This window comes from Typopeltis vanoorti, chromosome 23 (genome assembly GCF_054136105.1).
Source record: "Typopeltis vanoorti isolate ZY-2024b chromosome 23, IOZ_Tvanoo_1.0, whole genome shotgun sequence".
Classification (NCBI taxonomy): domain Eukaryota; kingdom Metazoa; phylum Arthropoda; class Arachnida; order Uropygi; family Thelyphonidae; genus Typopeltis; species Typopeltis vanoorti.
The window spans coordinates 76,451,262-76,471,137 of NC_143571.1; the positions used below are offsets into that span (position 1 = coordinate 76,451,262).

At 37.7% G+C, this 19,876-nt stretch overlaps 1 protein-coding gene across 7 annotated transcripts in view; it reads right to left on the reverse strand.

The window, feature by feature from the left end:
- The window catches only part of LOC150094008 (RWD domain-containing protein 2A), a 217,076-nt gene that overhangs the window by 36,128 nt on the left and 161,072 nt on the right, over nt 1-19,876 (reverse strand). For 5 of the 7 annotated variants that reach the window (XM_090412852.1, XM_090412846.1, XM_090412848.1 and 2 more), the window contains 2 exons: nt 16,728-16,831; nt 14,982-15,219 (listed from right to left, as the gene is read on the reverse strand). The exons of 1 other annotated variant lie outside the window; for it this stretch is intronic. In XM_090412852.1, coding sequence (XP_090268978.1) covers nt 14,982-15,132 — 151 coding nt within the window. In that variant the 5' untranslated portion in view covers nt 15,133-15,219; nt 16,728-16,831. The remainder of the gene's footprint in view (nt 1-14,981; nt 15,220-16,727; nt 16,832-19,876) is intronic. One more of the 7 variants, XM_090412850.1, reaches the window with a different exon arrangement.

Genomic DNA, 19,876 nt, shown 5'->3' on the forward strand with positions numbered 1-19,876 from the left:
GAAAATGGCGGTGTACTAGAGAATTGCGTGGTAGTGCCAGATATGTGTGAGAGCGTCGCTGAAAGTGTAAATGAAGGTAGAAACACCGAAGGAATGGATGATTTGATCGATAATGAAAATGGTGAAATAAATGCGAGTAGAGAAATTGCCCGTTTAAATGGCGCGATACACAGAGCCAAACGACAACTGGAGCGTATGCAAAAATGTGTGTTGAACGTACCGACAAATAACCGGCGGAAGTCTGTGACGGCAAATAATAGAATGTACGTAAACGTCAATAAAATGAAGGAGCGAGTGCTGTATGGGGATTCGCTATTAAGAGGCGTAATAATTGAGAGATTAACGAAGTCGTACCAGCCGGGTGCGAACATAAAGGACGTCAGCGAATCTATTCGACTACAAAAACAGAGGGTGAAAGAGATGATAATAGTGGCAGGAACGAATGATTTGAAAGAGGACAAAATGGAAATGATAGAGGATGTGAGGGAGTTGTTCGAGGTAGCAAAAGAGAAGAGTGAGAGAGTTAGGATGGTGAGTATCTTACCGCGGTATGACAGCGAAGTGTTTAGAAGGAGAGCCATAATTGCCAATGACTTTATGCGTGGGTTATGCATGGAGAGTGGTGTGGAATTTGTGGATGTGTGGAATGAGTTCGATGGGCGAAAGGACTTATATAAGATGGATGGGTTACATTTGAATGGAGTTGGTGTACGGAGACTTGAAAGAGTGTTGATGAATGATGTGGAAGTGGATGTACAGACTCAGGGAAACTAGATTTATTAAGAGGGGGGAGTAGATATGCAGACTTTAGGGGGGGCAGTTAAGTGTATGAATGAGTATATTATGCCCGGGCGAGTACGACAGACAACAAATCAGAATGGGATAATTAGTATAAGGAATCAAAGTAGGGATGGGACAAATGGGCTTCTGCGATTCATGTACACTAATGCCAGGAGTATTAGGAACAAGAAGGAAGAGTTTTTGGCCATGGTTGGCACTTCCAGGCCACAGGTTGTCGGTATTAGTGAAACATGGCTGACAGAAGATGATAAAGCTAGTGGGATTGAATGCGATGGGTATAGCGTGTTCAGGAGTGACAGGGTGAATAAAAAGGGGGGAGGAGTGTTATTGATCATAGCTGATGAGCTTCAGCCAAGGAGTATAGAAGTTGAACTGCAGGATGGGGAAAAAAGCACATTTGAGGCTGTTTGGTGTGAGATACAATCTAGCAGAACAAAATATACAATTGGGTGCTGCTATAGACCGGGTGATGGAGTGGAAGGTGGGAATAGTATGCATAAGCAAATAGAAGAAATGAATGGAAGGAGGGTAATTATTATGGGTGATTTCAATTATGGTAAAATTGACTGGAAAGAGGAGAGGGCACATGGGAGGAAAGAATTGGATTTTATGCAGTTATTAAGAGACAACTACCTACGGCAACATGTATTGGAAAATACCAGGGGGCAGAGAGTGCTGGACCTAGTAATTGCAACTGAGAATGTAGCTGTAACGAACATGACCATGTTGCCACCAATTGGTGAGAGTGACCATAAGGTCATGACTTGGGAGGTGGCTAAAGGAGTCGAATTTACAATTAAGACAGGGTATATGTGGAATTACCGGGCTGGTAAGTATGACAAGCTTAGGTGTGTGCTTGGCTCAATACCATGGCATGTAAAACTGCAAGGGCTGGATGTTGATGGTGCATGGGAGGTGGTTAAGAACTGTTTGCAGGAGGCAATGGTTGACTGTATACCAAGAGTCCGAATAATAAATCAGGTAGGGGTTAAATGGATGAATAACACTATTAAGCTTGAGCTGCAAAAAAAGAAACAATTGTGGAGGGAATTTAAGGAGAAGGGTGACCATCAGGTGCATGAACAGTATAAAGCTCAGGCCAGGATGGTAACAAGGGTAGTAAGAAAAGCAAAAGCAGATTACGAAAGGAAATTGGCCATGCAGGCTAAAGAGAATCCCAAACAGTTTTTTCAATATGTTGCAAGTAAAAGGAAAAATGCTCATGGTAGAATGATCTTAAAAAATGCTGAGGGTAGGGAGGTAACTGAATCAGTCGCTGTTGTGGAATTACTGAGCGAGCACTTTGCAAGAGTATATCATCCAGGTGGTGGCTTTGCGGAAATGGAGGAACCAACAGCTTATACTGGAATTGTGATGAATGAGGTAGAGGTAACTAGTCTATTACAGAACCTCAATGTCAATACATCTGTGGGATTGGATGGTATACCAGCTCGTGTCGTACGTGAAGCGGCCAAAGAATTGTCAGTGCCCTTGACCATTATGTTTAATTTGAGCCTCAGGACTGGGTCAGTCCCAAGGGGGTGGAAAGAGGGGAAAATAGTTCCACTGCACAAAGGTGGTTCCAAGGCTGCTGTTGAAAATTACCGGCCAATCAGCATAACAGGAATCATTATCAAGGTCTTAGAGAAAATAGTCAAGAGGAAAATACAAGATTGGATAGAAGAAAATGGGATACTGTATCGGGGACAGCATGGTTTTGTGAAGGGTAGGTCATGCCTCAGTAACTTGCTCACGTATTATAACACAGTGACGGCTGAACTGGATAAGGGTAATGGGTTTACAGTGATTCTGCTGGACCTTGCTAAGGCCTTTGACAGGATACCACATGGAATTCTATTCAGTAAATTGCAGCATATGGGAATGGACATAGGGTTGGTGAGATGGATAGGAGGGTGGTTGATGGAGAGATATCAGAGAGTGGTTTACTCAGGAGTAGAGTCCACAAGACGGCCTGTGACTAGTGGTGTACCACAAGGATCTGTTCTTGGACCACTGCTGTTTAATTTGTTCATAAATGATATAGGAAAGGATCTGAGAGGAACAGTTCATTTGTTTGCGGATGATGCGAAGTTGGGTAGGGCAATAGTGAATGCAGATGACGTCAAAATTTTGCAGGATGATTTGGATAGATTGGAGGTCTGGGCTAGGAAGAATGGATGTCAATTTAATGTGGCAAAATGTAAGGTTATGCATTTTGGGGTGAAAAGATGGGAGGCAGTTTACTGCATTGGTGGAACCGTGCTCCAGGAAATTGATGAGGCACGAGATTTAGGAGTGCTGGTGGATAAGGAATTGAAATTTAGGGGACACATTGCAAAAGTGGCGAAATCAGCTCATCAAATCACTTGGTTGCTGAAGAATACGTTGACAAGCAGAGACAAGCAGGTTATTGTTCCTCTGTATCGAGCCTTGATAAGACCTCATCTCGACTACTGTGCTCAGATTTGGTCACCTAGGTTTCTTCTTGATGGGGAGGAGGTGGAGAGGATCCAGAGGCGAGTGACCAAGATGATAGCAGGTCTGTGGAATGAACCGTATGAGAACAGGTTGAGGATTTGTGGGTTGCAAAAATTGGTTGATAGGCGGAGGAGGGGAGATATGATTGAGACATTCAAATTACTGAAGGGTTTCTATAAAATTAATTCAGAAGATATTTTTGAGAACAGGGCTGGTTGTGGGAGGACTAGGGGACATCCATGGAAACTGGGCAAAAGTGTGGTTAGTAAAGGTGTTAGAGCTGGGTTCTTTACTTTTAGAGTAGTGAATGAGTGGAATGCGCTCCCTGAGTCTGTGGTGGATGCTGTGACAGTGAATGAGTTTAAGGCGAGGTATGATAGATACTGTATGAATGTCGAATAGTTGTGATGAAAATGATTTGGGGCCTCCCTCGATGAGTCTAATGACTCCCTGGAGTTGCCCGTAGTAATAATAATAATAATAATAATAATACTCCCGGGAACTGAAGACGGTTGTGTTTCACTTTAAACACCTTTCCAAAACTCCGATCTTGCCACAGTTAACCTAAAGTAAAACACACCCTTCTTCAGTTGGTCGATTGCGATACACTATTGGGCCTATTTACCGTCTGCATTTGATTTGGACACGTTTTACTCTGCGCGGGGAAAAAAAAAAAAAAAAAAAAATATATATATATATATATATATATATATAAAAATCAGCTAACGCCTTTTTATTCCCGTATACGGGGAGTAGGCGAGGCCATTTAGCCCTATCTAACTTTTGGAGACTGAATGGGCAGTTCAATCTCCACTGGTACCAATCAGAGATAGATGGCCCAAGGCTATCACTAATTAAGCGGTACTCAGTGAAGAGAGACGACTCAAATGTGCCGCCATCACGTGGTCCCTAACCCTAACACAATATATTTAATGTCTGAAATAATATGGGTTCTACGGTCGATTTTCTTGAGTTTACAGGACGAAAAACCCGAGTTTCCGGGAGAAAAAACCTGCTTGCCCGTGCCAGAGATCGACTAACTCGGGAACCGGTCGAAAAAAGGCTTAGAAAAATTTCCTCTAGTCGCTGACTAGACTCGAAACCAAGTCTTCCTTCGTGCGGCCAAGCGCCGTGGTCGGCAAACGCCACATCCACTGAGCTACACAGGCGCTTTTATATATATATATATATATTCATTTGTAGCTCAGTAGATGTGCGTTTGCATACCACTGTGCTTCTTCGCACGAAGGAAGACTTTGTTTCGAATCTAGTCGTCGACTAGATTGTCTTAGGGACCACAAGATGGTGGCACTTGTTGAGCCGTCTCTCTTCACTGCGTGCAACTTAATTAGTGATAGCCTTGGGCCAGCTATTTCTGATTGGGTGCCAGTGGAGATTGATCAGCCCATTCAGTCTCCAAAAGTTAGATATTGCTCAACGGCCTCGCCTACTCGCCTATTCCCTATACGGGAATAAATAGGCGTTAGTTGATTTTTTTTTATTTTTGATTACATTCATTTCATAGAGATATACTGCTTTATTATCACCATGTCTCAAATATATTATCCAATAAGAACGAGGAAATTGCTAGCTTCCAACAGTCTTGCTTTAATATAACAATTCCATAGTTCCTATTTGATTTCATAATTGTAACCTGGTGAAAGAACTGCAGTAAACCCGTATGAAAATAATACACTGATTCTAGTTTTCTTAATAGGAAGTTATCGAGGCAGTTAGAAAAGTATGATTTGATAAATGAAGTAGCAGGCAATTACTAAAGAAAGGTTGAGAAGCGCAGAAAGCAAGAGAGACCGTATATAGGTTAATTTATAAAAATTAATTAAAATATAGGTTTAGTTCTTTGAAACAACGATTCACTGACTATAGAGTGATTATAGCTGCTTAATAGCATACTGTACAGAACAATTACTTAATATATATAGTGTCACTGCGGTTAAAATAAAATAAAAAGAATAAAATAAATCTCCAAAAAATCCCCTCAAATATTAAAAAAAACCCATAAATTTTTATATACATAATAATTTCTCTCTCTCTCTCTCTCTCTCTCTCTATATATATATATATATATATATATATATATATATATACAGTATATATATAGAGAGAGAGTGTATATGTGTGTGTGTGTGTGTGTGTGTGTTATCAGCAAAGGGTGAAATTAGGCATTTCACCCTTTGCTGAAAGTGGGACGTCCAAGTATGAAATGCTTAGATTTTGACACATTTCCTAGGCATTTTATATAATGCCAAAAGGCAAATGGGCAAAGTATAAAATTCTCCCGGCATTGACTTTTAAGGCCGCAAGGCGAGTCACGTGACTTTCGACGCTCGCCTCAAACAGAGAGCCAGAGCACTTCCACCATTTGCACTGCTAGCTTTATTTGACTTTCGAAGCTCGCCTTGCTGTACAAAAAAAATGGCTGAACAAGCTACTGTACATTGTCCAGGCAGGAATCACGGCATGTTGACATGCAACGACGATTCTACGAACTATCTAAAGTCCGACCGAATGCTGCTAAAAACTGCTTTTTTAACCAAAACAAAACTATTATTATTATTATTATTATTATTATTATTATTATTAGTAGTAGTAGTAGTAGTAGTAGTAGTAGTATATTAGTATATTCGATTATATTCGATAAAAAAAAAGAACAAAGGACGTCGCCATCTTTATAATCACGCCTCACTGCCTAAGGGAAGAAAGGGGAGTCATGAAGTGTATCAAATGCCTGGAGGAGTTATCGTCCAACGGAAATAATATAACTTGTACGAAATGCAGTAGGATTCCACACTTAAAATGTGCCGGCTTTTCAGAAACAACCGGGCAACATAAATATGAACCCGATGTAACACGTGAGGAATGGAAGTGTGTAATCTGCATGAGGAACAAAGTAAGGCAGCCACCTACGATGCAGCCGATTATACCGGAGGCAAAATCAGATGACGAACTGAACAGACAAAAAAACGCAGGTGAGTCCTATAATTTAAACTCTTTAAGTATACTAATAGAAAACGGTCTAGTGACTATAAAAGCCAGCTTAGTAGATCTTGTGCAAGAACTCTTTAAGAAACAGAACGAACAAATAACAAAAAAATCTAGCGAATATGAATAGTTGGTCAAACATAATAATTTAGCAGTTATAAAAGTGTTGCAAACGGTAAAAGACATTAAAATGAGCATTGATGAAAGAGACATCCGAACTCTGTCAAGAACTTCATTCTCTAAAACTATAATACGAACGTTTAAATCAGCAACAACATAAAAAAGATCTTGTCATAAACGGTCTTCCTGAAACTGCACCTACAGAAAACCTCAGAGACGTGGTTTTAAAATTAGGCCATGTAATTGATATCCCCCTACAGCTTAATGACATTCAGACCGTAAATCGGATTCCTAGGAAGAGCGAAAACCAAGGCTTCCCACGACCTGCACCAGTCAAAATTCGTCTTAAGAGCAAGTCCACAAGAGACAATCTCATAAAAGCCAGCAGGAAGAAAAAACCTGTTGCCAAAGACCTGAACGCACAGCAAGACAATACGCCAATCTTACTATCCGAATATTTAACACCATTCAACCAGAATCTGTTGTACCAAACAAGAAAAGCAAAAATGGAAAAAAATTACCAATTTTTGTGGACCAGAGATGCCAAGATATTCATAAGGAAGTCACAAACTTCAAAGCCGATACAAATTAAAAGCACAGAAGACATAGAAAGGCTGCCACTGTGAAGAAAAAAGCCTCCTAAATAGTTCAAAAAAGAAGCCCACAATAAAAAAAGAACGTGAACCATCAAGACAGATGCAATAACACAGGATATATCGGCAATTTCACTTTGATCCGACCTTTCAGATCATTCATTTGACCTCCCAAAGATCTGCCTACTTCCAACACAGCAACCAAATCAATAACAAATATATGTATATATAACCAGTATCACCCTCAGATAAGCTAATTACAAAGCTTCGAGGGTGCAGTTGAGTTGCATCCCAGTAGTAGTATTTATCTAACATCATTCACTTAATATTCTGTAATGAATTCTAGTAGTAAACAGAAAATGTGATAGTAATACTTCAGTTATATATTTAAGTTTAAAATTATATATTTAATTTACAATTTAAATTTAAAAAAATTATTATTATGTAAACTGCAACATAAGTAATATTGTTTAACTTGTGAGTCATCAATAATAAACACGATTACTATGATTATTATTAATGGTAATAATACACACTTTTTACTCTTGTGTCAATGAGAAATTCTGCAAATGATAATGATATTAAGATTAACTATAATTCTTACTGAACCATTTTGCAAGAAAAAGATGCATTGTTGCCTAAATATTAGTATATTCATGTAATTATTTGAGAAATAATAAACTATAAAAAAAAAGAATTATTATTATTATTATTATTACTACTATTATTATTATTATTATTCCGGGCAACTCCAAAGAGTCGACAGACTCATCGAGGGAGTCCCTAACATCATGTCAAGAACAACTATTCGACATTCACGCAGTATCTATCATACCTTGCCTTGAACTCATTCACGATCGTAGCATCCACCACAGATTCTGGCAGCTTATTCCACTCATTCACCACTCTCCAAGTAAAAAAACTAGCTCTAACACCCTTGTTAACCACATTCTTGCCCAGCTTCCATGCATGGCCACTAGTCCTCCCACCACCAGTCCTATTTTCAAAAATATCTTCTGGATTAATCTTATAGTAACCCTTCAGTAATTTGAATGTCTCAATCATATCACCCCTTTTCCGCCTATCGACCAATTTTTGCAACCCACAATCTTCAACCTATTCTCATAACGTTCATTCCACAGACCTGTAATCATCTTGGTCACTCGTCTCTGGATCCTCTCCACTTCCTCCCCATCACGAAGAAACCCTGGCGCCCATAACTGAGCACAGTAGTCCAGATCTGTTTCTTCTTGTATTGTTCGAACGTTTTCCATCATTTTTTCCAGTTGCTCCTCAGTCTGTATGTCTTGTAAAACATATTGGGCTAAGGAAGACGTTGTGAGACCCACTTTAGTTTTGCAGCCGAAGAGAGCTTCATATGGTGTTCTCTTAATCCCAGAATGAAATGCCCTGTTCTTCATAAGTTGCACGAAACGTAGTCTCTCACTCCATCGGTCAGTTTTTTCATCTTGCATCCATGTACACAGCATATTTTCAATGTCCTGATTAGCTCTTTCGATACTTCCTTGGCTTTGTGAGTGGCGAGGCTTGCCATGGACGATCTTCAAAGTCTGCCAGTACTCCTTAAGCATTCTCACCACATTATTATCAAATTCTCCACCATTGTCAGATTGTAGAATAGATGGTGCTCCAGAGCAACGTAAATATGTCCATGAGGTTATATGCAACTTCTTCTGCTATCTTTGATGTCAGAACTTTGAGAACCATAAATTTAGTAAGATGATCTTGGTATACCATTATAAACTTGTATTCCCTCCAAGGATGTGACTGAAAATCGATGAGATCGACCTGCCAACGGGAATTGAACTCAGAAAAAATTATGGGCTTCACTACAACACCTTTTTAACACCTTTTTGTTTTTTTTTGGCACAGCTCACAAAGGTGAATGTACAGTTCAATGTCATGACGAGTAATGTTCCTGTACTTGAGTGAGATTTCTTTCAACATTCTGTCACGTTCTCCATGGCCAATGGCCGAATGAGCTTCATGATAAGGGTAATGGGTTTACAGTGATTCTACTGGACCTTGCCAAGGCCTTAGACAGGATACCACATGGAACCCTAATCAGTAAACTGGAGCAGATGGGGATGGATATAGGGTTGGTGAGATGTATAGGAGGGTGGTTGATGGAGAGAATACAGAGAGTGGTTTATTCAGGAGTTGAGTCTAAAAGATGGCTTGTGACTAGTGGTGTGCTGCAGGGCTCTGTTCTTGGACCACTACTTTTCAATTTGTTCATCAATGATATAGGAAAGGATCTGAGAGGAAGTGTTCACTTGTTTGCTGATGATGCAAAGTTGGGTAGAGCAATTGTGAGTGCACCGGATGTCAAATTTTTACAGGATGATTTGGATAGTTTAGAGGACTGGGCTAGGAAAAATGGATGTCAATTTAATGTGGCAAAGTGTAAGGTTATGCATTTTGGGGTGAAAAGAATAGGAGCAGTATATCACATTGGTGGAACCATACTCCAGGAGATTGATGAGGCCAGGGATTTGCGAGTGCTAGTGGATAGGGAATTGAAGTTTAGTAGCACATTGCAAAAGTGGCTAAATCAGCTCATAAAATCACTTGGCTTCTGAAAAATACTTTAACATGCAGAGACAAACAAGTTATTCTTAGTGTTTTGTGCAATAGACAAAGAGTCTATTGCACTAAACACGGACGAGACTGTAGTCCACGATGGAAGAAACGAAAGTGGTGATGAATACATGTCTACCGAAGAGGCTTCCGGGTCTGCTACCTCTGCATCTGTTTGGAGGTAACCAGTGGTGCCAATACATACAGAAACTGTCACCGAAACGTTCATGCCGCCTGTGTACATGAGTGTAAAGACGATGCAAGTGAGAAAATAGAGGGTTATGATGTTAACATTTTGTGTTCTCTTTGCTTCAATATTGAGAATGCTGTCGAAGGTAAAATTTGATCTAAATTGAATCTGGAAATATAGGCAAAAAAAAAAAATGAAATTGGATTCTTCAAAATGAACCTTTCAAAAATTTCCTCCTGCACCTTTGGGAACCACTGTGCGAGTTCCTATCCCAGACGTCAACAAGGGATGGGGTGACTCGCGCAATCTGCTGGGATGTGTGTTATGAGTGTGACAGACGATGGTTTTTACCGACTTGGAAATGCTGAAGGCATTTTAAACCAACTCTATGCCAGATCACAATTCACTTTATGTCTCAAGGACTTACTGAGAGTTGGAGACGTTCCTGATCACGAAATAGCTCTCCGGTCAGCCGCTTCCGCTCAGTCCACGGATAGCGGCCAAGGGTTCGTGAGGTGTACTTGCAAGACCAAGTGCCGAAATTTGAAGTGCTTTTGCATTTGAAAGGCAGTTAAGTGCAATTCAAAATATCATTCCAGTCTACCTTGCAGCAACAAGTAGTTCAGCACTGGTCTTTTTCTCTTTTTATAGAAAAATCCAGTATCTTACATTTTGTACTTCTTACATTTTCACATGCATCTTTTCAATAATTTCATACTTTGTCATTCTGTATATTTTTTGTCATTCTGTATAATGCCTAGGTATTCTATACAATGCCTAGGGAAAGTATGTAAAATATTAAAATAAAACATAACATAATAAAACATATATATATATATATATATATGAGATTTCTGGAAATTGAAAAAATTAAATTTCTCATGAACTTTATATATAAATATATGTTCGAAACTCTAAAGCTTCCATTTCATGGTGAGTATGTAACGACATCTTTCGGTGGATTTTAGAAATTTGCTTAAGACGAAAAGGACCCATTATTTTTGTTTGTTATAATACAGTTAATTTCATACCAGATGCTATAAAAAGTCATCGTGACTGGTTAAATTGAAGTTATAAAATATGTATTATTAAACTCATGTTAAGATAGATGGAAGTCATTTACGTTTTAATAGCTGATGTCATCACTTTATGTACACACCCAACAATACGAAATGGGAATAATATTTTAAATCACATAATAAAAGATAGTATAGCAAATTAAACAACTCATTAACTGATAACGCCGGCGGAAGTTACTTTGATTGACGTCATATATGAGAGAGATAATTAGTCAAACGATTTTATTGAGGTGTTCGTTTTCCTCGTTCGATTACTTTCAGGTGCTCGAAATGGAACTCACTAGCGAGGTATGTTAAATGAATATTTAACATACATTTATCTCAGGCATAATAGCCTGAGATAAATGGTCTCATTGCTGTGAGAAAAATGTTTCGTCACCTAAATTGCTCGAAGCTATTTTTTGAACAGATAACAAGAGTTTGTGAGTTAGCTCTGATTTTGCTTCTATCGCATGCTTTATAATCGCGGTCTATTAATTTGATTTTATCTCATATTTCATGGGGAAGGAAGAGAAAAAATCGATAGGTGTGAATTTAAGAATATTTTGAATACCGGCTTTCATATCTTTAATTTTCCGCTATTCAGTATTGCTTTGTATTCTGCAGCAACTTTTGGAAGTGCATAATATAACATTTGCTGTCCTTGCGCTAATAAACTAGAAACTAACCAATCAACTATTAAATGTGAGTTATTATTATTATTATAGCAGCAAGCAGTCGCAAGCACGCTATATCGATGCTCCCATATTTTAAGTTGCAAAGTAGATCTATTCTTATGAATTAAAATTTAAAGTACATCAGTGAACTCCGTTCTTCAAGACGAACACATAGATGTAAAAACTGTAAGTATCTGTTAAGTAATAAGTAAAATATAAGTATTCAAAGTTCGAAGTATACGTTGGTCAACTACGCGAGAAGAGAACAAAGGAAGACGCCATATTAGAAAATACAGCAAGATCGTCAAACAAGAAATATGAAGTGCTACAAATGTCAAGAAGACCTAACAGGGGAAGAAAACCACGTAACATGTAGGAACTGCCAAAGAAACATGCATTTTTTATGTTCAGGATTGTCCGAGACTACTTGGCAGCGAAAATCAAACAAGAATCGTGACGAGTGGAAGTGTCCCCATTGCAGAGACAACAAAGGAACGTCGCCTTCGACTGCAGTCGGAAAACAGCCAATGCAGAAAACAAACAGCTATCAGCAACAGAGGGAATTAAAAACAAAGAAAACAACAACGGAAACCCAGGTGAGCCAACTTTAAATGCATTACTTGAAAATAGATTACAAAACCTAAACGACTGTTTAATCCATTTTGTTGGAGAACTATTTCAAAAACATACCGCACAAATTACAGAAAAATTCAACCAATATGAGGATTTTATTAAATTTAATAATAACTCGGTAGAAGGTATGTTACAGACCGTTAGAGAAATTAAAAACTGCGTCAAAGAGCTAACTGAAAGACAGCATAATTTAATTAAAGAGACAACGGACCTACGGCAAGAACTAAACTCTTTAAAGCAACAGTACGAGCTCTCAAACCAACAGCAGCACAAAAATGACCTCCTCATAAATGGTCTCCCAGAAATAGCTACGGAACATCTAAGAGATACTGTAATACAACTAAGCCAAAAAATCGGCTCTCCCATTGAATCGAGAGACATCCAGTCAGTGCATCGGTTACCACAAAAAAGGAAAAGAGAAAATAACACCCGTCCTTCTCCCGTCGTAGTGCGACTCACCAACAGCCTAACAAAAACTACACTTATAAAAGCAAGCAGGATTAAAAATCCAGTAGTAAAAGATCTGAAAGGAGACCACGACAACACCCCAATATACTTGTCAGAATACCTTACTCCACACTATCAGAAAATATTCTACCAAGCAAGGAAAGTAAAAACAGAAAACAATTACCAGTTTATATGGATAAGAGACAGCAAAATATTCCTTAGAAAGACACAAGACGCAAATCCAATCGAAATAAAATCCGTAGATGACCTCAACAGGCTGTCACATTGAAAGGAATATTGACAACTCGTAAAGAAGGAACAGCACACCACCCAACATGAATGCACACCATCAAGTAGACGTAATCACCCCGGAACATGATAATTGCCACATTTTGAAATCAATATCAGAATGGAAACAACTGACAATCCCCAAAAAAGGACTATCTATTCTCCATATCAACATCAGAAGCATTCAAAAATACTGGCTGACCCTGCAAGCTTATCTGAAGGAAGATATAGACGAAATAGACATTTTAATACTGATTGAAGTATCTACGACAAACGAAGAGGCAACCTCCTACCAAATGCCACACTTCCAACAACACAAACACTGCAGACAAACAAAACGAGGCGGTGGTATAATAATATTTACCAAACATAAACTAGAAGTAACAGAAATAAACTATAAATTAGAATACGCAGAAAACATATGCATCGAAATTAAAAACATCAAACAAGAAAACTCCCTGATATTAAACGCAATATACAGACCACCCAACTTAAGCACCACAAAATTCCTAGAAGAACTAAACAGATGGCTTTCAGCTACGAAAGTAGGCACCTCAAAATACTTGATAATAATAGGAGACATTAATATAAACATTAGGAACATAAATAACAACACAGAACAATACCTATGCAAACTACCTTGGTCTCTATATAAATTGCCATCTTAAATGGACAAAACATATAGAATACATACATACCAAACTCCGGATCATCGCAGCAAAACTCTTCCAAGTAAAAGATATTATTCCATGCAGCATAACAAAACTCCCATACCACGGTGTCTGCGAATCCTTACTCAGATACGGTATAACAGTCTATGCAAACACACCAAACAGCCACCTAACAAAATTAGAAACATTACATAGGAAAATTGTGTCAACAGTGATTTGGACACCTTACATCCAACAACCAATATCTGACTAGCACATGGCGACACATGGAATCCTGAGCATTAAAAACCTGAAGCACTACATGACATTAACAAGGAATTACTTCAACATCACCTATCGAAATAACAAAGACACATATCGTATAGACCTACAACAACAACTCTCTACATCCCTACACCCGTCAACAACTCATACGGTTCTTCTGTGAGATCACATCAGATACCAACGCAAATCAACAACCTACCAAGAAATTTAAAACACATACATAACTACAGAACTTAAAAAAACGAACTCTGGAAAATATACCAACAAAGTTAATACACCATTAACACTAATATACACATCACAAATCACCAGCATCGCATAAACAGTAACAACAACATAAATAGTGAAGGCTAAATCCCACTCTCTTTAAAAGCTAACCCAAGCTTCGAAGTAGGTGGGATTAACTTGCCTCACTCATCTACACGTAATCCTTATAATCAAATGCAGAAATGTAACAAAACAGTGAGTAAACTATATAACAATAAAGAATATACTGAAGATACTGATTATTATGTGATAATATCATTAATATAATATTACTATGTAACATGTAAAAAATAATGTAATAAATTATTCTTATTATTAAAAAATATATATAAATAATGAGTTCACATTGTATGTTTGTGTGAGAAATAGGAAATATAATATTTTAATTGCACATGTGTAAATACTGTTGTATAATCATTCTTTCTCAAACTTTGAAAAAAAAACAGTAAACTGCATGTAATATTATATAACTTGTGTAACTCTGAACTATATAATTGTAAATTATTACTGTGATTGTTATTTTAAAAGACAGCAAAAAAAAACTATGTTATCATGATTATTATTGAAATTTCATTATATGTAGCACTTAGTGCTGAACCTTGAAAAATAATATACTGAATGTTACTCAAGATGATAATTGTATATATGTAAATATTTGAGAGATCAATAAAAAGATTATTATTATTATTATTATTATTATTATTATTATTATTATTATTATCTGAGACCTCCAGGGAGTCATGGAGGGAGGCTACAAAGTATCCAAACAAGCTATCATACGTTCTCTTAAATTCATTTACACCAGATGCACTCGCTACCCCTAAGGGCAAATTATTCCACTCACTCACTCACTCACTCACTGCTCTGTGTGAGAAAAATCTACCTCTTACCTATTTCTAGACTGTGAACGACCTTAACTTCCATGGATGTCCCGTGTTCTCTCCTCGCTTCCATACAACGAAAAATTTCATCAGTTGAAATGCTATAACACCCATTCAAAAGTTTATAGACCTCTGTCATATCACCCCTCTTAATCCACATACTCGCAGTCTGTCCTCATCTAAATCCCATAATTCGGATATAATCTTTGTAACTCTTCTTTGCGCGCTTTCCATAGCTTCTTTATTCCTTTGGAACCAGGAGAGATAAATGGTTTCTCAATTATTTAAATTTATTTTTATTTATTTCAATTTTATTTACATATATACGAGGGTAGTCTGAAAAGTTCTCGGCGTCGACCATTAACGGAAACACTATCGGCAAGCGAATTTTTTTTTTCCAAGTTACATCTATCATAAGCATCCATCGGAAATTGCAAATCATTCTATCAAGTAGTTTGTTTTATACAGCTGTCTGAAGCCAAAGCGTTGTCTGCATCCCATGAAATGGATAAAATTGAGTATCGTGCGGTTATAAAATTCTTTGTAAAAGAAGGTTGAACGTAAAAGAAATTCTTTCGAAGTTCATAAAAAGTTTATGGGCACTCTTCTCCTTCGTTTTCGACAATTAAGAAATGGGTTGCCGAGTTTAAACGTGGCCATACCAGCCTTGAAGATGATGCACGTGAAGGACGTCCAAAAAGTGTAACAATACCAGAAATCATTGATGAATTGCACGATATGGTATTGGATGACTGGAGAATCAAATTGCATGAAATTGCTGAGACCATATGCATTTCAAATGAACGTGTAGGATATATTTTGCATGAAGAATTGCAAATGAAAAAGCTTTGTAAGATGGGTGCCGCGGTTGCTCACAGCAGTTCAAGAACCCACTCGCATGAAAATCTCTGAACAGTGCTTGGAGAGTTTTAACAAGAATAAAACTGATTTTGTGCCTCGATTTATTACTTTGGATGAGACTTGGATTCACTATTACACAGCAGAATCCAAATAGCAACGAAAACAGTGGACAGAAGCCGGTTGTTCAGTGTCAAAGAAGAGACAAAGTCGGTTTTCCATCAGCAGCAAAGGTAATGGCATCGGTGGTTTCGGATGCTAAACGCATTTTGTTTATCAATTATCTTGAAAAGGGTAAAACAATAACCCTGGAATATTATTCCGATCTTTAAACTAGACTAGACGACAAAATTCGTGAGAAATGATCCGGTTTACAGAAGAAAAAATCATCTTTCATCAGGACAACGCACCTGTCCACAAAGGTGTTTTGGCAATGGGAAAATTAAGGAACCTGAACTATGAATTGTTGGAACATCCACCCTGTTCCCCAGATTTAGCTCCCTCTGACTTCTATCTCTTCCCAAAACTAAAACTCTTTCTCGCTGATCAGAGTTTTAATTCGAATCAAGAGGTGCAGTTGTAAAGGGGTATTTTGCAGATCTTACTGATAACCACTACAGGGATGGGATAATGGCGCTGGAGAATCGCTGGGATAAATGTAGTAGTCTTAAGGGAGATTATGTTGAAAAATAAAAATAATTTTGAAATTAAAAATTCGTTTTTTCATTGTTAGGCCGAGAATGTTTCAGACCACCCTCGTATATGACTGTGACTCTATGATATATTTAGATACTTCTCAGCAGTGTCTTGAGTACAAAATAGGAATTAGTAGGAATAAGTTATCAGTAGGAACATTAAATGTCTGTATTTTATGGGCTCCTGGAAAGCTAGACTTACTTTGCAAGGAGATGGAGCGATACCGGTGTGACATCCTTGGATTAGTAGAGATGCACTGTACAGATTCAGGGAAGATGGGAGATTCAAATATCATCTGGTCTGGTCTGGAAATAGTATGAAATATTAGGCAGGAATCGGATTTCTTCCAGTAAATGAAAGCATAATAATGGCAAGATTTGCAGCAAGACCATTTTAATATCATAGTGGCCCAGGTCTATTCACCCATTTCAGAAAGTACCGAAGAAGAAATAGAGTTATTTAATAGCGACATGGAAACAATCTTGAAATCAGTACCAAACAAAGATATACTAATCATTGGATGAGAGTGGAATGGAAAGGAAGATGAAGGTTGCGAAAGAACAATGGGAAAATAAGGATATGAGAGAGAGAATCATTGAATTTGTCTTGAAACATGACATGGAAATTTGTAACACAAAACTTGCAAAAAAGAATGCAGGAAGAGGACATGGTAGACCTGATGGAAGAAATAAGAAAGTACTAGACATGATACTCATGAGAAAGAGATGGGTCACATTAGTTCATCAGTGTCAAACGTTTCAAGGCGCAAATATAGAATAGTTTCATAGCATAGTGATTGCCAATATCAAGTTGAAACTCAAGCGACAAGTAAAAGCACAGTTTTTCAGAATCAGAAGGATATGAGGAGAGTGAGTGAAGAAATTACAGTGAAAGTATAGGAAAGTGATGGAGGAAGAACTTAAATCCATTACAGAAAAAAGAAACTGAGGACAGAAACAACAATGTGGTCTGTAACCAAGAAAGCAGTGGAACAAACAGTCCCAGAGACAGAAAAGCCAAAGAAGAGATGAATTTCACAGGAGACATTAAAGATAACTCAAGAAAAAAGAGCCTTAATGGTTACAATAGAGATATTTCTCTGGAAATGAGAGAACAATATAGAGAAAAATGCAATGAAGTGAAGAAGACGGTTAGGAGAGACAAATCAAAATAGCTAGAGGAACAGTGCGAGGATATCAATAAATACTTTGGTGAATACAGAACAAGAGTACACAAGATTATCAGAAACGTCAACAAGAAAGGGGAGTCCAAAGTGGAGAGCCATAAATAATGAAAATGGTCAAATCTTGATTAATGTAAAAGATACGAGAGTATCTTTTACGTTTACCAGAGAGGAAAAATTTTAGTTTTGGGAAGAGACAGAAGTCAGAGGGAGCCAAATCTGGGGAATAGGGTGGATGTTCCAACAATTCATAGTGCAGATCACTTAATTATTCCATAGGCAAAACACCTTTGTGGGCAGGTGCATTGCCCTGATGAAAGATGATTTTTTTCTTCTGCAAACCGGGTCTTTTCTCATGAATTTTTTCACTAGTCTGCTTAAACGATCGGAATAATATTCTCTGGTTATTGTTTTATCCTTTTTATAGATAATTAATAAACAAAATGCCTTTAGCATCTGAAAACATCGATGCCATGGCCTTTTCTGCTGATTTTGTCTTCTTTGACGCTGAACTACCGGCTACTGTCCACTGTTTTGACTACTGTTTGGATTCTGGTGTGTAATGGTGAATCTAATCCACAGTAATAAATCAACGCACAAAATCAGTTTTATTCTTGTTAAAATGCTCCAAGAATTGTTCAGAGATTTTCATGCGAGTGCGTTTTTGATCTGCTATGAGCAAGTACGGTATCCATCTAGTGCAATGCTTTTTCATTTGCAATTCTTCATGCAAAATATATCCTACACGTTCTTTTGAAATGCATATGGTCTCAGCAATTTCACGCACTTTGACTCGCCGATCATCCAATACCATATCGTGCAATTGATCAATGATTTCTGGTTTGTTACACTTTTTGGACATCCTTCACGTGGATCTTCTTCAAGGCTGGTATGACCACATTTAAACTCTGCAGCCCATTTCGTAATTGTCGAAATTCCTTTTGGCATCAAACCTTCTTTTACAAAAAAATTTTATAACCGCGCGATATTCAATTTTATCCATTTCAAGGGATACAGACAACACTTTTGTTCAGACAGCTGTATAAAACAAACTACTTGATAGAATGACTTGCAATTTCAGGTGAATGTTTATGACACATGTTCCAACTTAGGAAAAAAACCTTGCCGATAGTGTTACCACGTATGGTCTAGGCCGAGAACTTTTCAGACCACCCTCGTACAAGAGAGAAAGAGATGGACAAGATATTGATCAGAGTTATATAAAACACACAGGGAGATGCTGAGGTCCAAAAAAAGTTAAATGATGAATTAAGGGAAACGTCACCACCAAACACAGATGATGAAGCAGATATTATGAGGAATGAGATAGTAAAGGCAGTAAAACATCTGAAAAAGTATAAACACTCTGGAAATAATGAGATCTCTAAAGAGATGTTGAAACATAGTGGCGAGGTGATAATAGAAGAACGGTACAGGTTATATAACGGCTTGGGAGGTGTGAAGCACACACACACCAAAAGAATGGACAAGATCAATCCTAATACCTTTTCACAAAATGGACTGTAAAAATTAAGAACAATAGCTCTGACGAGTCATATGGGAAAAGTAGTTGTGATAACAGAAAGAATAAAGAAACTAATGGAATAAAATGTGGAAGATGAGCAAGCAGGATTTAGAAGAGACAGAAGTACTGTGTCACAAATAGTCATGGTAGTAAAAGTTTGGAGAACTCTATGTAAAAATAAAAATGATTTTACCTGCTTTGTTGATTTTCAAAAAGCATGACAGTATAGATTAGAAAGTGGCATGGACTGTACTCGAATCTTATGGAGTAGACAAGAAAGTGATATGTCTCTTGTAGAACATCAATCATTTCCTTCGTAGGAAATGATTGACAAAACCTCATTCTGGCGTCCGGAGCACGCTTCGTCTTCGGTGGACATAGACCACGTTTAAACTCATTTATTCAAAAATAAATAGTCTTTAATGCTGGTGCATAGTCCCCATGATCTGCATTTAACTCGGCTTTGATTTGCGCTGTCGTCCACTTCTTCAAATAAAAGTGTTTTATCACTGCACGAAACTCGTTTTTCTCCATTTTTTTGAAAAATTCGAACACGGTCGTTTTAAATGTTTTCCAAACGAGAACAACGCGTCGCACGTGGCTAAAATTTTGCGAGGGGTTATGTAAAAGATGATATGTGCC